This window comes from Chaetodon trifascialis, chromosome 11 (genome assembly GCF_039877785.1).
Source record: "Chaetodon trifascialis isolate fChaTrf1 chromosome 11, fChaTrf1.hap1, whole genome shotgun sequence".
NCBI classification, from domain to species: Eukaryota; Metazoa; Chordata; class Actinopteri; order Chaetodontiformes; family Chaetodontidae; genus Chaetodon; species Chaetodon trifascialis.
In genome coordinates, this window is record NC_092066.1 from 19,779,791 (window position 1) to 19,802,079 (window position 22,289).

The following is a 22,289-nucleotide window of genomic DNA, read 5'->3' on the forward strand; positions in this document are numbered from 1 at the left end:
ACTGATATGGTAAATAAATAACTTTTAAAACTCCAGCTGGTGATTATCACAAGGCAATCAGCCAGCATTATAATCGAGTTAGAACACAGGCACTCATTTGGACTGTAGTGGCATGTCAGATGATTTGCCCCCTTTTTTCATTTTTACCCAACACAACATTTTTTTATTTTATTTTTTTATTTTGAGGGTGGACAAAATAATGGGAACACATACAAAAGCTGAAGCTGATATTCTGAGCTTTTGATGAGGCTGTCAGAGTTGCTGATTCAACTCAATGGTCATTTTGGAGGCTATAGAATTGTTACCCTATAGTTGACTTTTTTTTTTTTTAAATCGTTTTTGGAACCCTTTTTCTTCACTGTATTTCTTAATATGTGCATTATTTATGACAGATACAGCAGTAATTCAGGGAGCAACTATGGAAGCAAAAGAAAGTCTAATAAGAAATTGAGATACCAAATTGTGGATTTTAACCACTACTAAAAACTTAATGTACAAAGTTAAATATAGTGCAACTGAAGTGATATAATTGAAATCTGCTATCTGCAGATCTCCAGCTATCTGAATCCATGCTGTTTGAGTTTCCCTGTTTTAAATATTAAAACTAGATTTTTTTTTCTTCCTCACAACATTAGTGGTATGTAAATTTCAACATCACTGTAAGTATTCAGTCATGATTACAATTTACAACTTCTGTTGCTTACATAACCCTGTCTGCCCCTTATAAAAGTGATGATCAGACCTTTGTTAAAGGTGACACTCTCTGCCAGGTATTCATCTTACGTCACTGTAATATGACTCACTGGTGCACCTCTGTAATGGCGTTTCAAGACAGACACTCCTAACCTCCAGGAAACTCCCTGCAGTGTGGAGGAGCTGTAGATGGGCAGGATTATGGATTTGGGTGTAAAGCCTTTCCCTGTTTTACTCAAGGAAAAATCTTCTTCCCCACTTTCCTGTTATATTCTGTTTATGTGTCTTCATTGTCTTCTGCATATTCTTGTTAATGTTGGCTTTAGTTAGAAGTTGAAGTTTGTTTAGGTGCTCGTTTTTTGTTGTTTTTTTTTTGGGGGGGGGGTTAAGAAAAAGTAAAGCGACTGGATTAACATTCCAATGTCTCTGCTTTTAAAGATAATCATAGGCTACTCTATATCCCCGACTGGGAGGAAAATGAAGCTCAGTGCTCAGAGAGACAAACAGAGCGACAGCTTCACAGATGGACTGGCTGAGCTTTGACCGCATGTTGATCCCCATCATTGTTTCAGTTTGAAGAAAAACTGCACAAATACCTCCAGTAAATACCTGTTGGTTCAGATGTTCAGGCAGAGGAAGGACTGCTTGTCCCAACCTCAGCACTCAAGTGTGTTGTGTGAGTGTGACCCACTTTGGCTGGGATCACTGTAGTGCATGTATGTGTTTCTGTTCCACTGACCTGCGAGAGGAGTAAACACCAGGGAGACAGTGCAGCAGGAATGTAGGGAATTACTAATATATTGAAACAACACATAAATAACAAAAAACTGTCCTTTATTTCATACTCAGATTTGGACTGTTTGGGAGTAAGTGTACTGACCTTTAGTGAAGTGGCTGATGTAAGGTAGATTTTGTAGCCTGAAGGTCCACCGAGAGTCTGTATCCTCTCTGAGATCTTGGCGTGACTTACTAATAACACATGATAAAAGTGCTCCATGAGGCTACAGGGCTATTTATAGTACAATCACACTGCCAGTCCAAAAATACTTTTGTGCAATACATTTGGAGTTTCCTGTTTCCTTGACTGGCTGTTACCACACGCAGCGTGACTTTCTTGTATGCTTGAATTAGTCAGGAGGTTGATGCAGATTTTCCTCATACCACACTGGTGCAGTACCAACAGAGATGGAGCTGAATCATGGAGGAAAATTAATATTTCACTTGAAAGGCACTGAATGTACAGTAGATGTATAGTCATTCTATCACGATTTACTGTATCTATTCACTTTATCAATGCAGCCATGGACATCTGCCTGACCCAGATAACAATGTAAATGTTAGTACCAACAAAGAAGTGCCTCAGCTCAGATTCATTATTTCATAGCTGCTTTCCTCAACATTGTCATCCACTCTTTCTGTGTCTGAAAGATGATCATATCTCATGTCTGCTTGTAGGGAAGGAACAGTCAGAGGAAACCTTTACTGTGCTCTCAGTTTGGAGTCCATGTTACATAACTTATAGTTAACCTACATCCTGGCAGCCTCTCAGGTTGCTGCCACTGGCTCTTGTGGCCCTGTTTTCTCAGTCAAGCTGTGCCAGCGATGGCCCACATACAGCGATACACTGACAGACTTCGACAAAGCTTCAGGCATGTAAAACTATGCCCCAGTTCCTGCTTCCTTTATGTGGATACTATCACAAGGATCTAGCCCCTTTTACGGATCACTCTCACTTTTCCTGAGCATAACAGGAAGTGTGAGGTAGTGTTGGACAGTGTGTTATTGCTTTCCAGTCAGGTAATAGTGTAAGGTGACAAATGGAGCCACATGCTGCCCGCATATTGTTTTGTTTTCCTGAAACAGACCTCCTTGACAACAGAATTAGACAAATAGTCAGTGTTCAGCTCAGTGCAGGAGCAACGATAAGGAAAACAGAACATGATTAACTCCCTCATGATACAGAGAAATGGAGAATATACTCCTACTCTCTCTCTGAATCATTGATGTCTACCCCGGCTCCTCTTGTTGAAATGTCACATGTACACATGAGTTGGCTCCTTTTTACATAGCCTCTGATGTCATATTTTGACGGTCGTCACCATGGTCGCAAGGGCAAATATAGCCCAGCCATTTCTGTTTTAGAGGATGGAAAGGCAGTGAATCATGATTGCCTACATCATCAGCAGCAGCGGCAGCAGCAGGACTGCTATCGTCATCAACATTGTCCTTGCAGTTATTATTGTCATCCTTTTTTATGTCAGTGGTATTCTTGGCTCCTTTTACTTCAGGTTTACTCATCTTTTTAGATGCTAGTATTCATGTCTGAGGCAGTGACATCAGCTTCCTGGTTTTAATTATGTTTAAATGCAGACTTTCAAATAGTGCTCAGACTTGAACAAAACTTAGTTTCTCTATACCACTAAATATTCATGACTAAATAAGCAACAAGCAACTTAAAGTTTAGGGAAAAAACATTGTTAGTATGGCTGTAACGGTTTGTGTATTTGTGCTGTGACATTACAGTACGGGGGTCAGAGTTTGGTGCACACAGCTGCATGCAGTGTACATTGTATGTAGATTGATGCCCATAATGCAGAACTGAAGCTCACAATTGTGAGTTACACCAGTGACCTTTTTCTCTGTGTTTCTCTTGTTAGCACAGCAAGCACATGTGGTTGTGTATCATCATAGCCTAATCCAAGACTCTTGTATCAGTTCAGTTGTATTGGTTAATATTTATACCCTTACTGTAGACTACTCAACAACTGCTATCACATTTTGATTCAAATGCTGCTGAACTCTGATTGGTACACAAAAATATGTGACATCACCATTTTTCTAACTTAGCTCCACCCACTTCAAAACAACTGAGAAGAACGCAGAAAAACAGTTTAAATGACAGCATGAATTTCATATGGAACCTGTTCCAACTAAGGCGGAAAGTGGAGTGTTTGTGTTGGACCTCATTGCTCTAAGTAAGAAGCTGATTGAGAATGTGCTTTCAGCACCTTTAAACTCAACTGTGTGCCAAATGTCTGTCAAAGAGATACCAATCTGCCTTTCTCCACTCAGAAAATACCATCAGATAAAGACTTTGGGTAAAATTTCACAACAGTGACACCTTAAGTGATGCGCCAACTGCCATCCTTTTGTCTGTGCAGTGGTATCAGTTCAGGGGGTGCCACCAGAGAACTTCCTGTGACACCCAAGTGACAGGTGCTGGCCATGTGCCACGTGTACTGCTTCCTAATCCTGCGGCCGGTCCAGGGGTGATATTGTATCTCTGTAGCATAGTTACTCAGGCTCCAACATCCTGGAGTCCTCCGGCTCTCTGTGCAACATGTAGGCTGAAAAATTGATGTGAAATACAACTATACTATAATGTTGAGTAACCTCCATGCACCCTGCATGGATCGAGGTGAACTGTAATGTATAATTCAAATGCCTTCACTCAACAGCCTTGTCATAGCTAAAACATTAAAACTAAAACTGCTATGTAATATTCTAAGGCAATGTACAATAGATATGTTCATTTATTTAGTGGTATGATTAACGTAATTCTTATTTACAGCATGTAATTTCCTCTTAGAAGGGCAAGTTTGCTCATTGTATCCCTGCAGAGTATTATCCATGCATTATCACTTTTACATTATTATTACAAAAGCAAGTCAAGCTGCAGCCAAGAGTGCAAAGTAGGTTACGCACCTACAGTTTTCACCAGAAGTGATCTTATCTGTCGCTGCCTGTGAACAGCGCAAGCTGTAACAGCCAAGCAGCTGTGTGATTGGGTCTGACATTCCCCCTTAAACAACGAACCTCTTGTCAACATTAGCCAGAGAGCTGTGGTGACCTTTCTTACAAATATACAAACTGGCCTGTGTGATGCAATGCGGAAATGCGAGGCATTTTCCTTGTGGGAATGGAGTATAGACATATTGCTCTTTACATTTCTGTTGCAGACTGACAAATCTGTGCGTGGAAGAAGTGTGTGTTCCTGTTCTCATCTTGCCGCTGATTGTATCTCGCTGTCAGCCCTGCAGTGGGAGCTCCTGTGCTGAGTTCCAGCAAAGTGAATTCTGCTGTTGGTGTTGGCAGTCACATGTGGCTCCATGTGAGGCTTTTGCAGGAGCACACAGCAGCAGCAGCAGCAGCAGCAGCAGCAGGAAGGAGACCTGCTCTGTTCTCAGGCCAGTACTGACTGTTCTGTGGAGCTGTGTGGGTGAGACTGTCTGACTCCCCCCCCCCCCCCCCCCCACACACACACACACACATACATGCACAATCACTCACTGATTGCCTCTCTCTTCTTCCATTGCAGCTGGCAAAACACATGCATGACAACACAACGGTTCTTCCCTCACTGGCTTCTGACTCCTGTCACTTGACATGTATCCATGTGTTTGCACAAAGCGTAGGGTGTGCAAGTATTGTGATACTTTCTAGGTCCATTAGATGTTTGTGAACAAAAGCAGCTTAACAATCCTTTAGTATTGCAAATAGCTGACACATTCATGTGCAGTCACGTGGCTAACTGATAAGTATAACAAATAATCTGTCAACAGGCAAGCACTTATGATGCTGTTTAACCTCATTTGTCATGGGTGGGGGAGGGGTGTTGCTCTGGTGCCATCTCCTGGCTGTGAAATGATATTAAAGAAAAGAAAAAATCAGTATTATAGCATGTTTTTCTCCATGAGGCATTTTCTCCACTGGAGGTCATCATGGTCATGAAAAGTCATGTGGTCGGATGAAAGAAATATTCAAAATATTAGTTTTAGATGACTACAGGCCTTGTAAAAATGCAAAACATAAAACATGCAGTCAAACACGAACAGAATACAGTCTACATCTGTCTAATAACAGCCTCCATGTCAGCAAAATAATAAGCTGACACCTGCAATAACTGATCTCTTGGCCACTTGGGAGCAGCAGAGGCAAGGGAAAAATCAACATGCTGCAAACAGTTTTCTATTTACCGGTGCACATCCAGTAGTCACATTCATTTGGATCCATGTGTCCATGCAAGTGGCAAATGTAAGTCTAATTTTTTCCCTCCTTTTGGCTGTTACTCTCTAAAACGCTCCTAAGGGAATCTGGGTATCAGGACTAGTGTGTAGGATTTACTGGCATCTAATGGTGAGGTTGCAGATTGCAACCAACTGAATACACTTGGCCTTATCCTCCCTCCCTTATCCTGGTTGCTAAAAACATGAAAACTTCAAAAGGCCCTCTCCATAGCTGGTGTTTGGTTTGTCTGTTCTGGGCCACTGTAGACACATGGGGGACTCCATGGATGGGGACCCTTTCCCTCTGCAGATATTAAGAGCTCATTCTGAGGTAAAGAAAGCATAATGATTCTTATTTTCAGGTGATTATACACCAATGAAATCATTATTATGAATATTTCATTCAATTTATGCCAATAGATCACCATAAACCCTACACACTGTACATTTAAATGATAAATGGCTGCCTTTATATGCATGTATAGCATTTCTTATTGACAGCACTTCAGCCATTCATCACACAGACACACATGCGCCCACACACATACAGATGGTGGGGTGTTACCATGCAAGGTGCTGGCTTGACAATCAAGGGAGCAATTTGGTGTTCAGTGTCTTGCTCACTTCAGCAGGTGGACATGAGGTGCTGTAGATCAACCTGTAATACCTACTGAGCCACAGCTGCCCCTTTATCAGCTAAATAATCCTAACTGTTCACTAGCTAGTTGCTTACTTTGTCAGTCTGCCGTTTGGTGCTGGGCAGATTGGGTGCAATGGTGCTGTAGAGCTTTTTCAGTGAGAACAGCTGCCTGGTGCTCTGGGAGCTGATGAGAGCCATGAGAGTGAACCAAAACAGTAACATTTTGGGTCCAGAGGACCACAGCAATGAACTGAAAGATGCTAAAACCTCTACGGAGCTGTGCAAAACTGCAATTAGCTGATAATTATCAGTAGATTTGTCAATTTGAGTGACATGTTTCACCTACACATAGTCATTTAATCCACCATTAATAAAAATACTATTAAATTAAGTTGCTTTAACTTTACTACAAATAACCACCAAACAATAAGCAAAAATGCTAGCATGGTAAGTTTTCCCATGAGAGTCAGTAGAGATGAATGTATATCAGTTCACATGGCAACAGTTTGGTACAACTGTAACTCCACCCTTTGAGCACCAGCAGACCATGAACGCTATATAGATTTACATGCAGCGTCAGCTTTTTCTGTGCTATAGTCCTGTCCTGGCAGAGCAGCAGTAGCCACTGAACACATTATCATCTGTTTAAGCACATTGAGGAATAATGGTGTGTGAGGTGAATGAATGTGACACCAGCTGCAGTAATATAGAGGCTATGATGAGCATGTGAGGTGCAGATAAAATGCTGCTGAGTTTTGGCAGGAGATACAGTAACAGAGCTGCTATGCCAGGCATTTTAAAACTGACATCTGACTGGAGCAGCTGTCACAGTACACACAGGTCTGCTCTCTAGTTTCTCAGTGTTTTTTAATGCATCACACTGTCATCACTGTTCTTGTATTTGAATACCAAAGTCTAAAAACATAATTTCATGCATTTATGGGGAAAGAGACATTTTTTTTTTTTTTTTTTTAATCTTTGTATAATAAAAAACACACCTTGGATTCTGTTGATCTGTCAGAGAAATTTATCAGATGGCAGATCATATCCGGAAGCCTAGAATCACAAGGTGTCAGAGGACTTTGGCCACTAGAAATTGCTGTGTCTTGTGAGAGACGCTCCTAAACCACAAGTCAGCCACAAAGACAGAGATGCACGGGTGACTTCTGATCCTTCTCTTCAGGTATGGAGTTACATTTTCTTTTAATTTTGCAGACAGAGCAGCACAACCTTATTTGCAATGACAGTACTGCAGCTGTGTTTCTGTGTGTCTAAGAAGCATATGCAGTTTCCTGCCTGACTTTGCTGATTATAAAATTTAACATCAATTTCTCTCTTCAAAATGTAGATCACAGTGTCACTTTTTCTTTTTACCTTTTTGAGTGTACAGCATGTCTTTTAGCAATAATATAACAACTGATGCTGATTGTACAACAGGACACAGTCATACTAAGGCATGAACATGGTGTTACTTGGACTTAATAAACATTAACAGAATCATATGACTATCAGTGTGACAGTCTGTTACATAATAACTTACATGAAGTTAAACTGCAGCTGTGTGCTTGAACTCTAATCTGAATGTTAAATGAAGAAGAAAAAATATATGGATTTCTTTTTTCTGCGGTAACTGTGACAATAAGTGATATGTGAAAACAAAAATCATTAAACATTGTTTACGTTGTGAAAACAAACATACGATTTAATGCTTAAAAGACGTAAAAGTAAAAAGGCATTAGCTTCAAAATATACTTAAAGTACCAAAAATAAAAGTCATCATTATGCAGAATGGTATATTTCAGAATAATGTATATTGTAATATTAAATGACAATTATTGATGCATGAATGTGTTCATCAGTTTGATGTTGAAGCTGGTGAAGGTAGTTTAACTACTTTATGTATCTTATCTGCTGGTTAGTTTGTGAGTTCCCCATCAGGGATCAATAATGTTTTATGTAATTTATATCACATCATGACTCCTTTGTTGATTATATTTTGTATTATTAAATTAAAAGTTATCACATAATATGAATTTAGCATTTACAAGTCATATACTTTATGCTACAAATCATTTGTAAGATGTGTATGAATGAGGCCATTCAACGTTTTGTGGCATGTTATTACTGTAACATTTCCTTATTTCAGCTTAGAGGCTTAGAGCGACTGCGATGGAGACATTTGGTCTGAGGAAGACCCAGTCCCTGAAGAGTCTTTCTGTGGTTCAGGAGAGGTCATGGGTCATGCCAGTCACCACCTCCTGGGACAGGAAATCTGTGTCTCAGCTGGTGCAACAGTAAGTTCTGCGCAATACACCGTGTTTGCTCATTCACATACTCATACAGCATTAAATACTGTTGGAACCAAAGTTACCTGAGCATGTCTGAGCTTTCAAGGTCTTATCCTGCTTCACTCTTACACTTTTACACACATTGAGAATTTGCCAGTACAGTCCTTTTCTGGTAGCCAATGAGGAATGAAAGTGGAGCCTCAGTGCTTTGCTCAATAGATGATTTCAATCACTTTTACTGTTCACAAATTACCATCTGATTTATGGATTCGATTTGCAAGGGTCATTGTGAATAACTTTGTCAAAAAAAAAAAAAAAAAAAAAATGTTCAAACAGTTACCAAAGCTGTGCTGACCTGAGGAGTATTCAAAGGAGTGTTGAAAAAGAGGAGCATAAACTCCAGGTAGTAAAATCTTTTTCTTTTTTTATTTTTCATCGTGAGAAATAAACCTGACAACCTTTAAAATTACATCACCATCCAAAAAGACATAAAAATCAATTGATGCTTTCAGGAAAACGGTGTGGATCGTCAATGGCGAGGGCAGGAGAGCAGGGAAAATGTGGCCTTTGGAGGATCTGGAAGAGGCTCCACTCTGTCCAGGAGTCGCTCCATGGACTCAATCCCTGACAGGCAGTCGACAGGCACCAAAGCTCTGCGTGCCCTGTTTGAGTCCAAGGCCACCCTGCAGCAAGGCTTCAACAGCAGTTCTCGGCTGAGCTCAACAGCTGCTACTGACAGCAAGACAGAGAGAGGCTGCCCTCTGCAGCACTGGAGAAGTCACAACACTCCTTTAAAGGCTACAACCATTCAGGTGTGTGAGTTTAGTATGTGTGTTGTTATTTCATAAATGATTCAGTATGTTGCACCTACCAGATTGTAATTTATTGACTGTGCTCAGTGGTGACATTCCTTATAGTTAATATGTGATATCTCATTTTTTCATTAACCTGTACAAAAATGAAATGCAAAAACAACTACTTGCATTTTTTTGGAGAGCTACATGCTTTAGTTTAATGGATACTGTCAGGTAGAATTTTCAAACTTTGGACAGAGCCAGGCTAACTGTTTCCCTCTGTTTTCAGTCTTTATGCTTTGCTAAGCTAACCACCTTAAGGCCTGTAGCTTCATACGCAGCCAGGAGGTACATTGATTTTCTCATGTAACTCTCAAAGAGATAGAGAATAAATTTATTTCCCAAATTGCCATACTTTTCATTCAAGCTCCCATTAGCAGGCCACTTTTGCAAACAGGGCAATCAAAAGAGACACAGTGTGCTGTGACACAGAAACACCAAAAACAGTGTGTTGTAACTGTCTTCACAACACTATGTTGTTTATCCACAGAAAACCACCCAGTTGGGAGGAGGAAGGACCACAAATGGGCTCCCAGAATCAAATGACAGATCATCCAGATACTTACAGGGTGAGCAGTGGTGATGGATTTCATGTTTATAGTCACTGAGATCTGATAGCAGGACAGGATTGGTACCAGGGTTCTCTCAAAGGCATGAGATCACTGTTGTATTCTGGTGCCACAGTTCACAATCAGTTGTATAACTTTATAGAACTATTGAAAACTTTCAGAAAAGTAATATTGCTGTCAGTGATCCGAGGGCAATTAATGTTTGTGGTCCTGCTGGTTCTTTGTAATATGCATGCAGACTCAGACATTTATCCGTCTGTGTCAAAAAGAGTGCTGGAGTATCCCGTCACACCCAGTATATCAACTGAATCAGAATGTCAGAAGTAAGGTCTCCGGGATTTAAAGTGTCACCATGAACATCCTAACAGACTTGGCTAAGCACTAACCTCTGTGTCCTTTGGCACTGGGAGCTGCAGGGAAACAGCTAAATAAAGACAAGGATGCAGCGGTGTAAATGCATAACTATGTGTTTGGCACACATGCTTAAGATAGGAGTGAGGCTGTCGCTGATGACTCTGACCATGACACAGACCTTAGCCTTCTGAGCCATGCCTCTCTGTGTGCTGGAACTGATATTGCTCCAACGTATCATAGTTGACGCTTTGACCCTGTGATGTGTCTAGTGTGAGTAAGACACAGTCAAGGAATGTAAATGGACACCTAAAGTGAGGATTACTGAGTAAAATCACTGTTGATAAATCAGATTTCAATCACTAGAAAATCATGTTCTGGTCTACCCCCACAATTCTAACAGAATATGTGAAAATACTCAAATGAATAAGTTGCCTTTGGAGCCTTATTCCCAGAATGGGACCTTCAAGAAATGTTTTATTTTATTTTTTATTATTACCAAACACCTATTGACACACATACTGCATGTCCCACCCAGTGCCCAGTATAGTGGGTGACAATGTAGCTATGGGAATGGGAGGTGGAGGGGTGCCCCAGTCCCTCACTGACTAACAGAGGTGATTGACTCAGCTGAGTAGCAGCAGCCGCCAGCCCACCCTCCCAAAATAGCCAAAGTCTTCCACTGGGGCAGCAGACTCTGATAAAAATCAGCTGTCACTAAGGCCACAGGACTAGAAAGAGTTCAGTCACAGTGAGCTGAGAAGCAGAGAGGAGCACTGAGAGAGGAGACAGGCTGTATCACACATCACAGGGTCCTGAAGAGTCAGTAATCAAACACAGCGGAGACACGCAGGGAACGACGCTGGATGGTATTTTAGTGAGTATGAGAATTAACTTTACTAAAATGGAGGAAACAAATGTGTAGCTAATGTAAAAAAATACTATTGTATAAGAATGACTGAGAAAGTACATAAATGTATACATTGTTTTATATATCAGTAATTTATTCTGTCTGATGTGATTCCAATCCATAAAATAAGTAAAATGAACGTGGAGTGGATGCTCTTTACTTTTATCTGAGCACATCAGTATTCAAAATATTAAGTTAAATCTTAATATTGTGCCAATGTGAATGATGATTCACTGAGAAGCAAAAGACTAATCAAACAGATAACAGCCAGGAAAAAATGATTACATTATAGACCAAAAAGAAAAGAAAAAAAAGTACCTACGATGATCTGAATCCTTTTCACTTTGCTCTTGTTTATGGTTATTTGTGAGTCATATCAGAGCTAAACAAGGTCACAATGTGTTGTGACTGTGTGCTTGCATCTTCATTAAGTCTTAAGTGGCTATCACTTTCAGCCCTTTAACCTTAGAGATGTGTGGAATGGGAGGTCAGTCAACAGGGACACTCATAAGCTTTCCTTCTTTTTATCATTAAAAGAGTGATGATGAAGCATGAAATGAAAAGGAGCATATCTGTCATAAAAGCATTAAGGAAAATCAGATCACACAGTGGTGTGATACACCGTTTTGCGGCTCTGAGGCCCTCCAGTATGAGCAGCCTTTTGGCATGCTGGTTTTTGTTACAGTCTGTGAATGTGGCTACAATCGCCAACAGCTGATGGCGGTGAAGGTGGTGGTGGTGGTGGTGGTGAAGAACAAATACCAACTGCATTTCACCACCATTTGTACAGCTGCCAGCGGCCCAAAATGCCCCTGCATTACTGTGCCGCTATTAGCTCTTCTTCATTCCTGGAGAATGAACGCAGATCAAAGGGATGTCAGCAGAAACTGTGGGAATCACTGAGGAAAGTCTGAAAAGTCAGTGAAGCTCAATGTCTTTGTGTCACTTTTGAACTGGTTTACAGCAGCATTTTATAAATCACTGAACTGATGAGCAATTGATACCAGCGTGTGTGAGGGTATGGGTGCTGATAAGTGATGAAGTTGACCTCTCTTTAGTGGGTGAGGACTTCAACAGGACACCCATGGCACTCGGTTGCCTCATTCTGTCTGCTCACCCATCTATGAAAATGCTTTAAGTCCGGGCTCGTGAGAGGCGCCAGCTTGCTGGTCCATCCTTTTGTGCTGTGAAGGCTTAGTGTGTGAAAAGGGGAGGTGTGTTCAAATCTGGCCATTAGTTACAGCTGGATGGCAATACACTGGGCTGTTGACCTCTGGCCATATTGTTCATAGTGCTGTTGTTGTTGAATCTATCTATCTATCTATCTATCTATCTATCTATCTATCTATCTATCTATCTATCTATCTATCTATCTATCTATCTATCTATCTATCTAAATAATACACACCAAGCTGAGATCATTTTCATGTTTTTCTCGGGGGCAGGCAGTCACATTCCTTTGGTCAGGTGTTGATGGTTTGATGGCAGAGAGCTCACACAAACAATGTGAAAACAATCTGTGTCACTCCAGCTGAGCTAGCAGTTGCTGTTTTTTTGTTGTTTTTTTCTTCTTAGGTGTCATGGTCAGACCATGGCATGCCGTTTGGTGAGGGTCGCAGGCAGCAGGCAGGCTGTGTGGGCCTATTTGTTTTGTCAGCTATTAGGTTCAAGGCCTCTGTAAACTGCCTGGTTTGTTACAATGTTTGACTTTAGCACAATAAATCATGTAGAGTTTCATTTAAGTCCCACAGGCAACTCAAAATCACTGTTAGGATACCACATCCTGGAGGCCTGTCAGGGAGCTATAACTGTGATAACAAAGTTTCCAACATCACTATAAATACACACACAATGAACATAACTATAAGTAGACACTCACATGCACACGTGTGCACGAATGCACGCACTCATGCACGCACTCATGCACGTACACACACACACTCACACACACACTCACTCACACACAAAGTGTTATCATTAAACTTGTTGCTGGCACTAGATACACTGCTTATTTTGGAACACATCTGAGGCCTACTTTTACAAGTGTGTGTCAACAAATGTGAACTAGCAAAAGTGATACCATTTAACATTATTTCACTTCAGTTATTATCTTATTGAGAACATTTTATAGATATTTCTGGTAGATATGATGTTGGATTTATTTTATCTTTTCTATTGCAGATGACAAATATAGTCCACCACTGACGAAGAGGGGCACCCCACCAAGACAAACCAGAGACAGGATATCTACCTCCTCCTCACTGAGAGACAGATCAGCTCTCTATCTGTCAAGAGCAGCAGCTATCGACTCCACAGGAGACTCAACACAGCCAGTGAGTTCCTGACATGCCTCTCATTCCTCCCCACACACTGAGGTCAAGGCCTTCAAAAAGGAATGGCCACTATGGTCTATCACAGTTGGAGCGACTCAACATTTTACAATCTATTGTATACTCTAAATGTAAAATGCATGTGCAGCACACCGCTGACAAATACATTTACAGAAAATAAGCCAAATAAAGCCAAGTTAATCTAAATCACACTTTATTGTTCTGTTGTTCAACAGGAATTCATTGCTACTCCGGGAACGAGGGCTAAAAGTAATAAGACCATTAAGGTACTGTACAGTTTTCTTAGCATCTTATACTACGATGTGTGAGTGCTGTTAATATATGTGCTGTGTAACTCACTCTTATTTTGCTTGTATGACACAGTTAACCTTTGACCTAGTGCTTGAGAAGCAACACAATACTAACACATGACATTTGCATTTATATAAAAGACCTTCAATACTTTTTGTATGGTAAATTGTTTTCCCATGGCCTCAGCATTACAATCAACATACACATACTATTAATGTATTTCAGGTTTGATGTCAATGTAATATTAATTTCTGCATAATCAGGCCACAGTATTCCTTGAAACAGCAAAGTGGCAAAAAAAATTAATCAGTGCTGCTTTAATGCAAATTTATATTTACTGGTGTTTACAGAAAAGAAGTAGGAATGTAGTTATTATATAACTTAGTATACTTACATTATAGACTAGGTGTCTATATGATGTGTGCTTACTAACAGCTATGTAGTGTTTTAATAACCTTGGTGTGACAGAAGATGGTTTGCTGTGAAAACATCAAGCGAGCATAGAGAAAAGGTAAAGTATGGCTTCATTTGCTTAAATGCATGCCATTCTAATATTTATACATACTTAAACTCATGCTGTTTTTGATTACTGAAACCTGACAATATTACTCCCATCTGTCTTTCATTTAAAGATGGCTGAAGCAGCCAGGAAAATCACAGTTTCACAGTCATCTCTTGATGAAGACGATCTGCCTCCCCCCCCACCTCCTCCCGTACCACCTAGACCCCGTGAATATGAAGGACCTTCAGAATTATGTAGCCTCCCTCTCCCACCACCCAAAGAAACCTTCTCCACATTCTACCAGCAACGGCAGAGGAGTGAACTGAAGAGGCTATTTAAACACATCCACCCAGATCTCCGGGCAAGTCTTGATGATGCTGTGGATGATGAGATAATGAAGGCAGTGCAGTCAGAAAACATTCAGCCAGCGGATGCAGCTTATCAGGGTGAAGTGCAGTCCATGAGGTGGATCTTCGAGAACTGGACTCTGGACAATATTGGGGATCCTCATGCAACCAAGAAGCTGCTGTGTGAAGAGGAGTTGAAAGGTGGAGATGTCAGAGGCACCTCCTCTATGTTTGAGCATATTGACAGCACCCAACAAATGTCTGCTAAAAGACAGACTTCTGTCAGAGGGGATGTGAGAACATCAGTGTGGCTATTTGAGACACAGTCATTAGATTCTCTGAATGAATCAAAAACAGAAGAAGGTGAACTGGTCGAAGCAGTGCTGAAAGAACCCATCCAGTCAGGAGATGTGAAAGGGGCTCGGCTGCTTTTTGAGTCTAAACCACTGAGTGACTTGGGACGCTGTACCTCGATAGAAGACCATAGCTTCCTAAAACTGAGATCTGAGCTTCAGGAGCAGAAAGGAGACATCCAGAAGACTGTAAAACTCTTCCAGGCAGAACCCTGCTGTGCCATCAGGGACAACAGTGGCAATATCCATGAGATTAAATCAATCTGCAGGGAGGAGATCAACAGCAGCAATATTAGCACTGCTCGTTGGCTTTTTGAAACCCAGCCTTTGGACCTGATAAATAAAGGAACTGATGGGGTGAAAATAATTCGTGGTATATCTCTGGAAGAGGGGCACAGAGGAGGAGTTGACCAAAAGAGGTGGATGTTTGAAACTCAATCATTTGACACAATACAAGAGGTTGTGGGTGTGGACAAGTTTGAAGGAATGGTGGCTGAATGTGCAGGAGAGGCCGATGTCATCAACAAGAGGAAACTCTTTGAGATGCAACCCTTGGCAGCACTAAAAGGAGACTCTGCAGAAAAGTCCTTGGAAAAGGAAGAAATTATTGGGGGAGATGTCAAGACTTCTCTGTGGCTATTTGAAACTCAGCCCATGGAGACCCTCAATGATAGCTATGAAGTTGGCCATTTGAAGAAAGTTACCCTTTCAGCTAATGAACAAGGAGAAGTAAAAGACAAAAAACAAATATTTGAGAGCTGCAGTTTTGAAAAGAACACCTCATTCAGGGAACAAGAGATTGAAAAGGGTGATGTCAAGGGATTCAAACATCTGTTTGAAACAATTCCACTGAGCAAAATTGCTCATTCTGATGAGATTAATGAGAAGGAGACAGCTATTACTGCAGGAAATGTAAAAGGAAACAAAGAAATGTTCGAGACAACTCCTTTATATGCAATAAAGGACAGCTCTGGAAACCTCCATGAAGTCACAACAGTTAGCCGAGAAGAATTCATCAAAGGGAAGGTCCAAAACTACAAGTGGATGTTTGAGACCAAGCCTTTAGATGAGCTTGCAGAGGGAAAAGGAAATGTTGAGGTAATCAAAGGCATAACTAGACAAGAGGATAAAATGGGTGATGTCAAGATGGCAAAGTGGCTTTTTGAGACCCAGACAATAGATGGGATTCATTCCAAGTTCAACCAGTCTGAGCACAACACTTCTGTAGAAGAGGAGCCTCATAAAGGTGACGTCAAGACCTGTAAATGGTTATTTGAGACACAACCAATGGACATTTTGTATGACAAGGCAGAAAAAGTCAATGATAAAGAAGCCATTGACAACACCAGTGTCAAATCCATTACTTGGCTTTTTGAATCTCAACCTCTGGACAGCTTCAAAGATGGCAAGGAGTACAATTTGAAGCTGTGCAGCACCATACAGGATCAGAAGTCAGAAGTTGCTGTTCAAACAGTCAAGCATCTTTTTGAGACAGAAACCTTGGACAGAATAAGAAAAGATGCAAATTCTGAACATAATGTAAGATGTGTCAGCCAGGTTAACTTTCAGTCTGGAGATGTCTCACGTGTCAAAGAACTTTTTGAATCCCAGTCCCTTGATGAAATAGGATCAGAAATTGCGATGACACAAACAGCTGATGAACAGAGCCAAGATGAACACATCGAAAAAGGTTCAGTACATACATTTACTTGGATGTTTGAGAACTGTCCCATGAACCTCATCAATAAGGATAACACTGATGCAAACATTCAGAGAGTCAGTGGTGCCAACAGTGGTGATGTACGGAACAAAAAGTTTATATTTGAAACCTCCTCACTGGACAAAATCCAGGAGCAACCCCTTGAAGAAAAGGTACACTCTAAGGAACAGCCTGTGAGCAATGTTGACGTAAAGTCAAGCACAATGATGTTCGAGTCCCTGCCACTATATGCTATCAGAGACAAAGAAGGCCAGTTTCATGAAGTTACAACTGTGAAAAAAGAGGAGGTAATGAGTGGTGATGTAAGAGGAGCAAGGTGGATGTTTGAAACAAAACCCCTTGATGCCATCAGGGCAGAGAATGAAGTGTATGTAATCCGGGCTGTTACCCAAGAGGACGTCAAGAAAGGAGATGTCAAATCAGCAAGATGGAAGTTTGAGACCCAACCTTTGGACTCTCTTACCAGCCGAGATGAGCCCTCTGTCAGAGTCATTGAAGACTTAGGAAATAGTAGTGTGCAGCTCAATAAACAGATATTTGAATCTGAGCAGTCATGCAACAAGTTTGTGCGAATGGTTAGTGTCACTGATGTCCAGCATGGTGATGTCAGGACCTCCACCTGGCTCTTTGAGAATCAAACCATAGACAGTCTGAAAGGGGAACCTCAGGAGCAAAGTCCACTAAAAACAGTCCACAGAGAAGATAGCCAGAAAGGAGATGTCAAACGCTGCACTTGGCTATTTGAATCACAACCCCTGGACAAAATCAAGGAATCTGAGGATACCCCAGTGCAAGAAACTGAGGAGAAGATACCAAAAGCTGATGTGAAGTGCACTACCTGGCTCTTTGAGACCACTCCACTGGACAAAATCACTGCCAGCAGTGTTGCAGACACCCTGTCCTATCTATATCAAATGACTTTTGTTCACTCAAGCGGCATCATAATAGAAGCAAATGAGAGTACAAATGTTAACATGGCAAAATATCTGATTGAAAGCAACAAAGGTGTACAAATCAAAAAAGAAGAGGTTGTTGGGGGCAACATCAGGAACATCATGTTACAGCTTTTACTCAAACCAACCCTAAAGCCCCAAGTTAGCCTTCTTAGAGAAGTGGAGATGGGAAAAGTAAATACCACAGTAGTAGAACTTCCAGTCTACCAGTCTGACACAACTATCAGCCTTGAGAAGGATCAAAGAATACAAAACATTGTCCAGATGATTGATGACTTGCTCGTTCAAGAAAAGGATTTGAAAAAAGGACTCATAATGCAAGAGACTGGAGATGGGCAAGCTGAGATGTCAGTTTATTCACTCATCTGCAATTCTGAAACCAAAACTGAGAGGCATGTTAGAGAGAAGGGAGATGTAAAGTCTACGATTGGAAATCTGTTAGCTACTGCCAGTAATCAGAGGACGCCAGCATTTTATCGAGTGGATGAAAATGAAAAGGGAAATGTGAATTTGTACAAAAGCTGCATTGAGAAAGGAGATCTGCACTATCTGAAAAGTCTTCACACTGAGGCATCAGGAGATGAGGTTGATCACAGCCTTCTGGTTGAGGAGCACATTGATGTAGTTCAAGGGGATGTGAAGGAAGCAAAGAGAAGTCTCTGTCAGCAAAAAGATCATGTAGAGCGAACCATTTGCGATGTTTTGCCAGGGGATGTGAAGAACACCAAAAAGGTTTTTTCATCTGAGTGCTCTTTCAGTGTTGACACCTGTGTTCAAAAGGAAGACATAATCCCTGGTGATGTCTCATCAGCAAAGCAACAACTTGCAGTACAGCCACCTATCATAGTAGAAAAAGAGGACATTGTGGCTGGGGACATCAAGGCCACAATGTTGTCATTAGAACGTGCAAAACAACAGAGCATGTGTGTGGAGCGGGAGGTCATTAAACCTGGAACTATCTATGACATGGACTTGTCAGCTCAAGGTCCTGAAATAGAGGGAAGCCAATCACAAAAAGAGGTCATTATATCAGGAGATGTGAAAGGAGCTAAAAAGTCCCTTGAAATGGCTAAGCAGCAAAGCATGCATGTGGAGCGTGAGGTCATTACCCCTGGAAAAATATACAACCTGAATGTCACAACACAAGAGGAAAGCTCCTCAGCAGTGGTGCAATCTACATGTTCATCTTCCTCCAGATGCCAGCAAATCAAGACTTATCCAAAGGTCAGTGATGCAGACAAAGATCTGGAGAGCCATGTTTCCTTTGAGGCTTGTCAACAAAGTGCAGTTATAGTCAGTAATTGTGCTCCAGAATCACTGCCACCTTTTGTAAGTGTTGAGTGTAATGGTCAGACAACAGAAGATGAGACAGAAGAAGTTATCAGAGGAGATGTGAAGGCAGCTATTAAGTCTCTGCAGAGTGCAGCGACAGAGCAGAAGCTCATAGATAAAGAAGATATTGTAAAAGGTAATGTCCAGTTGGCTCTGCAATCTCTTGAGAAGTCTAGTGTAAATGTATCCAAAGGAGACTACAAAGCTGCTATGATATACAGAAATTCAGGGAGGGCTTGTTCAGGGAGGAACAAGACTGTTCACAAGCAGTGTGTTTTGGTGTCTATGCCTCCATCTGACACAAAATTGTCTCCTTCAATTTCAGTAACCTGTGAAGGACAACCACCCATTACAACACAGAATTCAACACCCAACCCTGTAGTAAATGGAAACTCTAAATCATCCACCTCAGAGAGTGTAACTGCTCCACCTCCACTATCCCAATGGACAAGTGAGAAAATGCAGAAGCCAGCCTTACCACCAAAGCCACAATGGACAAAATCGGTAGTTGTGGAGGAACCAACCCTGGTTCCCAAAGTTGCTTGCCCCATTAAAGACAACATAAAAAGTGCAGCAATTCCTCAGAAACAAAGCAAACAGTTTCCTGTGCCAGAAACAAGTAAAGAGACCTTGCATGAAACATACCACCAAAACTGTGTTGATGAAGCAGTTCAAGTTTCCACTCAAACAACTGAATGTCTGCCAATGAACTCAAAGGTTGAGGAAATTAAGAAGACAAAGAAAACACCACCACTTACAGGGAGTAAATCAGACTGCCAAGTCATGATGTCATACAACACTGAAGTGGAAATGGAGAAAAATGTAATCCAGAAAATCAATGCAGCTGAGGAGATACAAATGTGCATGAAGAATTATGCAGAAGATGGTAAACGTGAAATGAACCACAGCTTACAGGCTGCTCTACAGAACTTTGAAAGGAAGGAAAGAGAGACTCTGGACAAGAGAGCCCCTTTGTCGTCCAAGAAGGTAAAAGTAATAAATGATAATGTTAGTGAGTGTGAACAAACCAACAAAACCACTGCTCAACCACACAAATCACATCCCAATAAACAACACAACTCTGATGAAACACAGCAAACATCAAAGACCAAAAGTCTGGTTGATGCATGCCATATACAGCAAAATGAAATGCAACCCAAACTTGAGGAAAAAGTTGTTTTAAGAGAGAAGAAAGTAAAGGAGACGGCTGATGAAAGACGGCAAAGACTTTCTATCCACAAGGAGGAGATCATGAAAGGAAATGTGAAAGCTGCAATGGAAATCTTTGAAAATTTGAGAAAACGAGAGGAACTCAAAGGAATCCTGTCTCAAGTGCAAGAGATAGAGGGAGAAACCAGCAGCGCAGATGTTAGCTGCTTGAAGACATTATATGACAATGTCCATGCTTGGATGGAAACACCATCCAAGAATGCAAAGCAAAGTAAAAAGGAGGAAAAAAAAGTTGAAATAGAGATACAGGACGATGATCTAGAAAGCATCTCCTCAGTCGAGACTGCATTTGAAGATCTCGAAAAGGCAAGCAAGGAAATAATAAATCTGAAGGAACAAACATTAGCGAAACTTCTCGACATTGAAGAGGCAATTAAAAAGGCTTTGTACTCTGTCTCCAATCTGAAATCCGAGGCTGACATTGCAGGGTTGTCAGGACTATTTGATGAATCTTTAAAATCTGAGCAAAACGTTCAACCTGCCAACAACATCAGGAAGATAAGTATTGTGTCAAGCAAGGCCAACTCAGGTCAAATCAAAGATCCATCTGATGTGAATACACAAACGGTTTCACACTCAAGTCCTTCTAAACAAGAAGTGCCCAGACAAGTGAGCACGAAGCCACTCATCAAACAGTTGTCTTCCCAGTCTTCCCCGTCATTTATCTCCATTCACTCAGCTGCCAGAAGGCCTGCTGAACAACCAAAGTCACCCGTGTCAACATTTAAACCAAAAACAGAAAGTAATTCTCAAAGTTTCCATGATACAAATAGCGATCTGGGACAGGAGTCTGCTGCCTGTGAGTCCTCAAAAAATTGTAACAGTCCTGCACAACGCAAGGTCAGCGTGCTTGAGGTGAAAACTGTCCCAGAGCAACCAGCAGGAGTAATTGGCACAAAGACTGTCAGTGAAACATACGAAGAGACTGACGGCTTTGGCAATGTATTTGTGTCGTCTGTGACTTCAACATTTGTCACCAAACAGTCTGACGGCAAATCATCTGCACTGTTTGAAGTAGTTGGGAGTCCAACTAGATATGAAGTCATGACATCCCCATTAATTCGAAGATCTGGTCGCCCTGTTGAAGATAATGCGCCAAGCAACGCCAAGGCGGAAGGGATGGTGTTTGTAACATTTAGCCAACCAAAGGAAAAGCACTAGAAAAGTGCATTCCCCACTCCTTTAAGTTGTGTATTTATTACAATATATTTTCATGAAAAGAGTTTGTTAGTCATAAAATTGGTCTCATGAAATCATGAAAATGTTGACTTTTAATAAAAAAAATTGTCTTATAGATTTTATACTGTCACCAAATAATTAAGCGTTAAGTTCTGTTATTAAATCTAAGCATATTGTGTAAATTGTGAAATAAATAACGGTTTAAAATATGTAATTGTAAAGTGATTTTTGTTCTTTTATTGTTTTTATTATTTTACAGTTCTATTATTTAACAAATTTTGAAACCGAAAGTAAGTTAAATATTGAAAATGATCATGAAACAACCATAGATGTTGCCCTTACAGTACGTGTGCAACAGGCATGTTAGCTCACAATCACAGGATTTTCAAAATGTTCAAGCAATAGCGAGAAATTATCTTTAAAGGTATAGTTTTGGGAAATATATTCATTTACTTTCTGGCATAGAGTTAGATGATATGACTGTTATGTAGGTCCACTAAATGCATACCAGCAGCCAGAAGCTATTTTACGGGGGGATATGGACTATTTCTTGCCTGAAAACCGATGTCAGGTAAACAAGTGGAGACACCAGGAAGTATGTATTTCCAAAAATGTCTTATCATTCCCGCCTTTCAAGTCCATTATTGAAAGAAATATTGTTAAATGTGGACAGAAATATCTTCCACCCCAATGATAGCTGCCAGTGTGTATTTTCAAGAT

General features: G+C 40.9%; 1 protein-coding gene across 1 annotated transcript; it reads left to right on the forward strand.

The window, feature by feature from the left end:
• The first annotated feature begins 13,498 nt into the window (after positions 1-13,498).
• Positions 13,499-19,562, forward strand: xirp1 (xin actin binding repeat containing 1). The gene is made up of 4 exons (XM_070975200.1): positions 13,499-13,644; positions 13,878-13,928; positions 14,586-19,052; positions 19,486-19,562. Exons 3-4 carry the CDS (start codon positions 14,586-14,588, stop codon positions 19,486-19,488), a joined length of 4,470 nt encoding a protein of 1,489 aa, XP_070831301.1. The 5' UTR covers positions 13,499-13,644; positions 13,878-13,928; the 3' UTR covers positions 19,489-19,562.
• Positions 19,563-22,289: the final 2,727 nt, after the last annotated feature.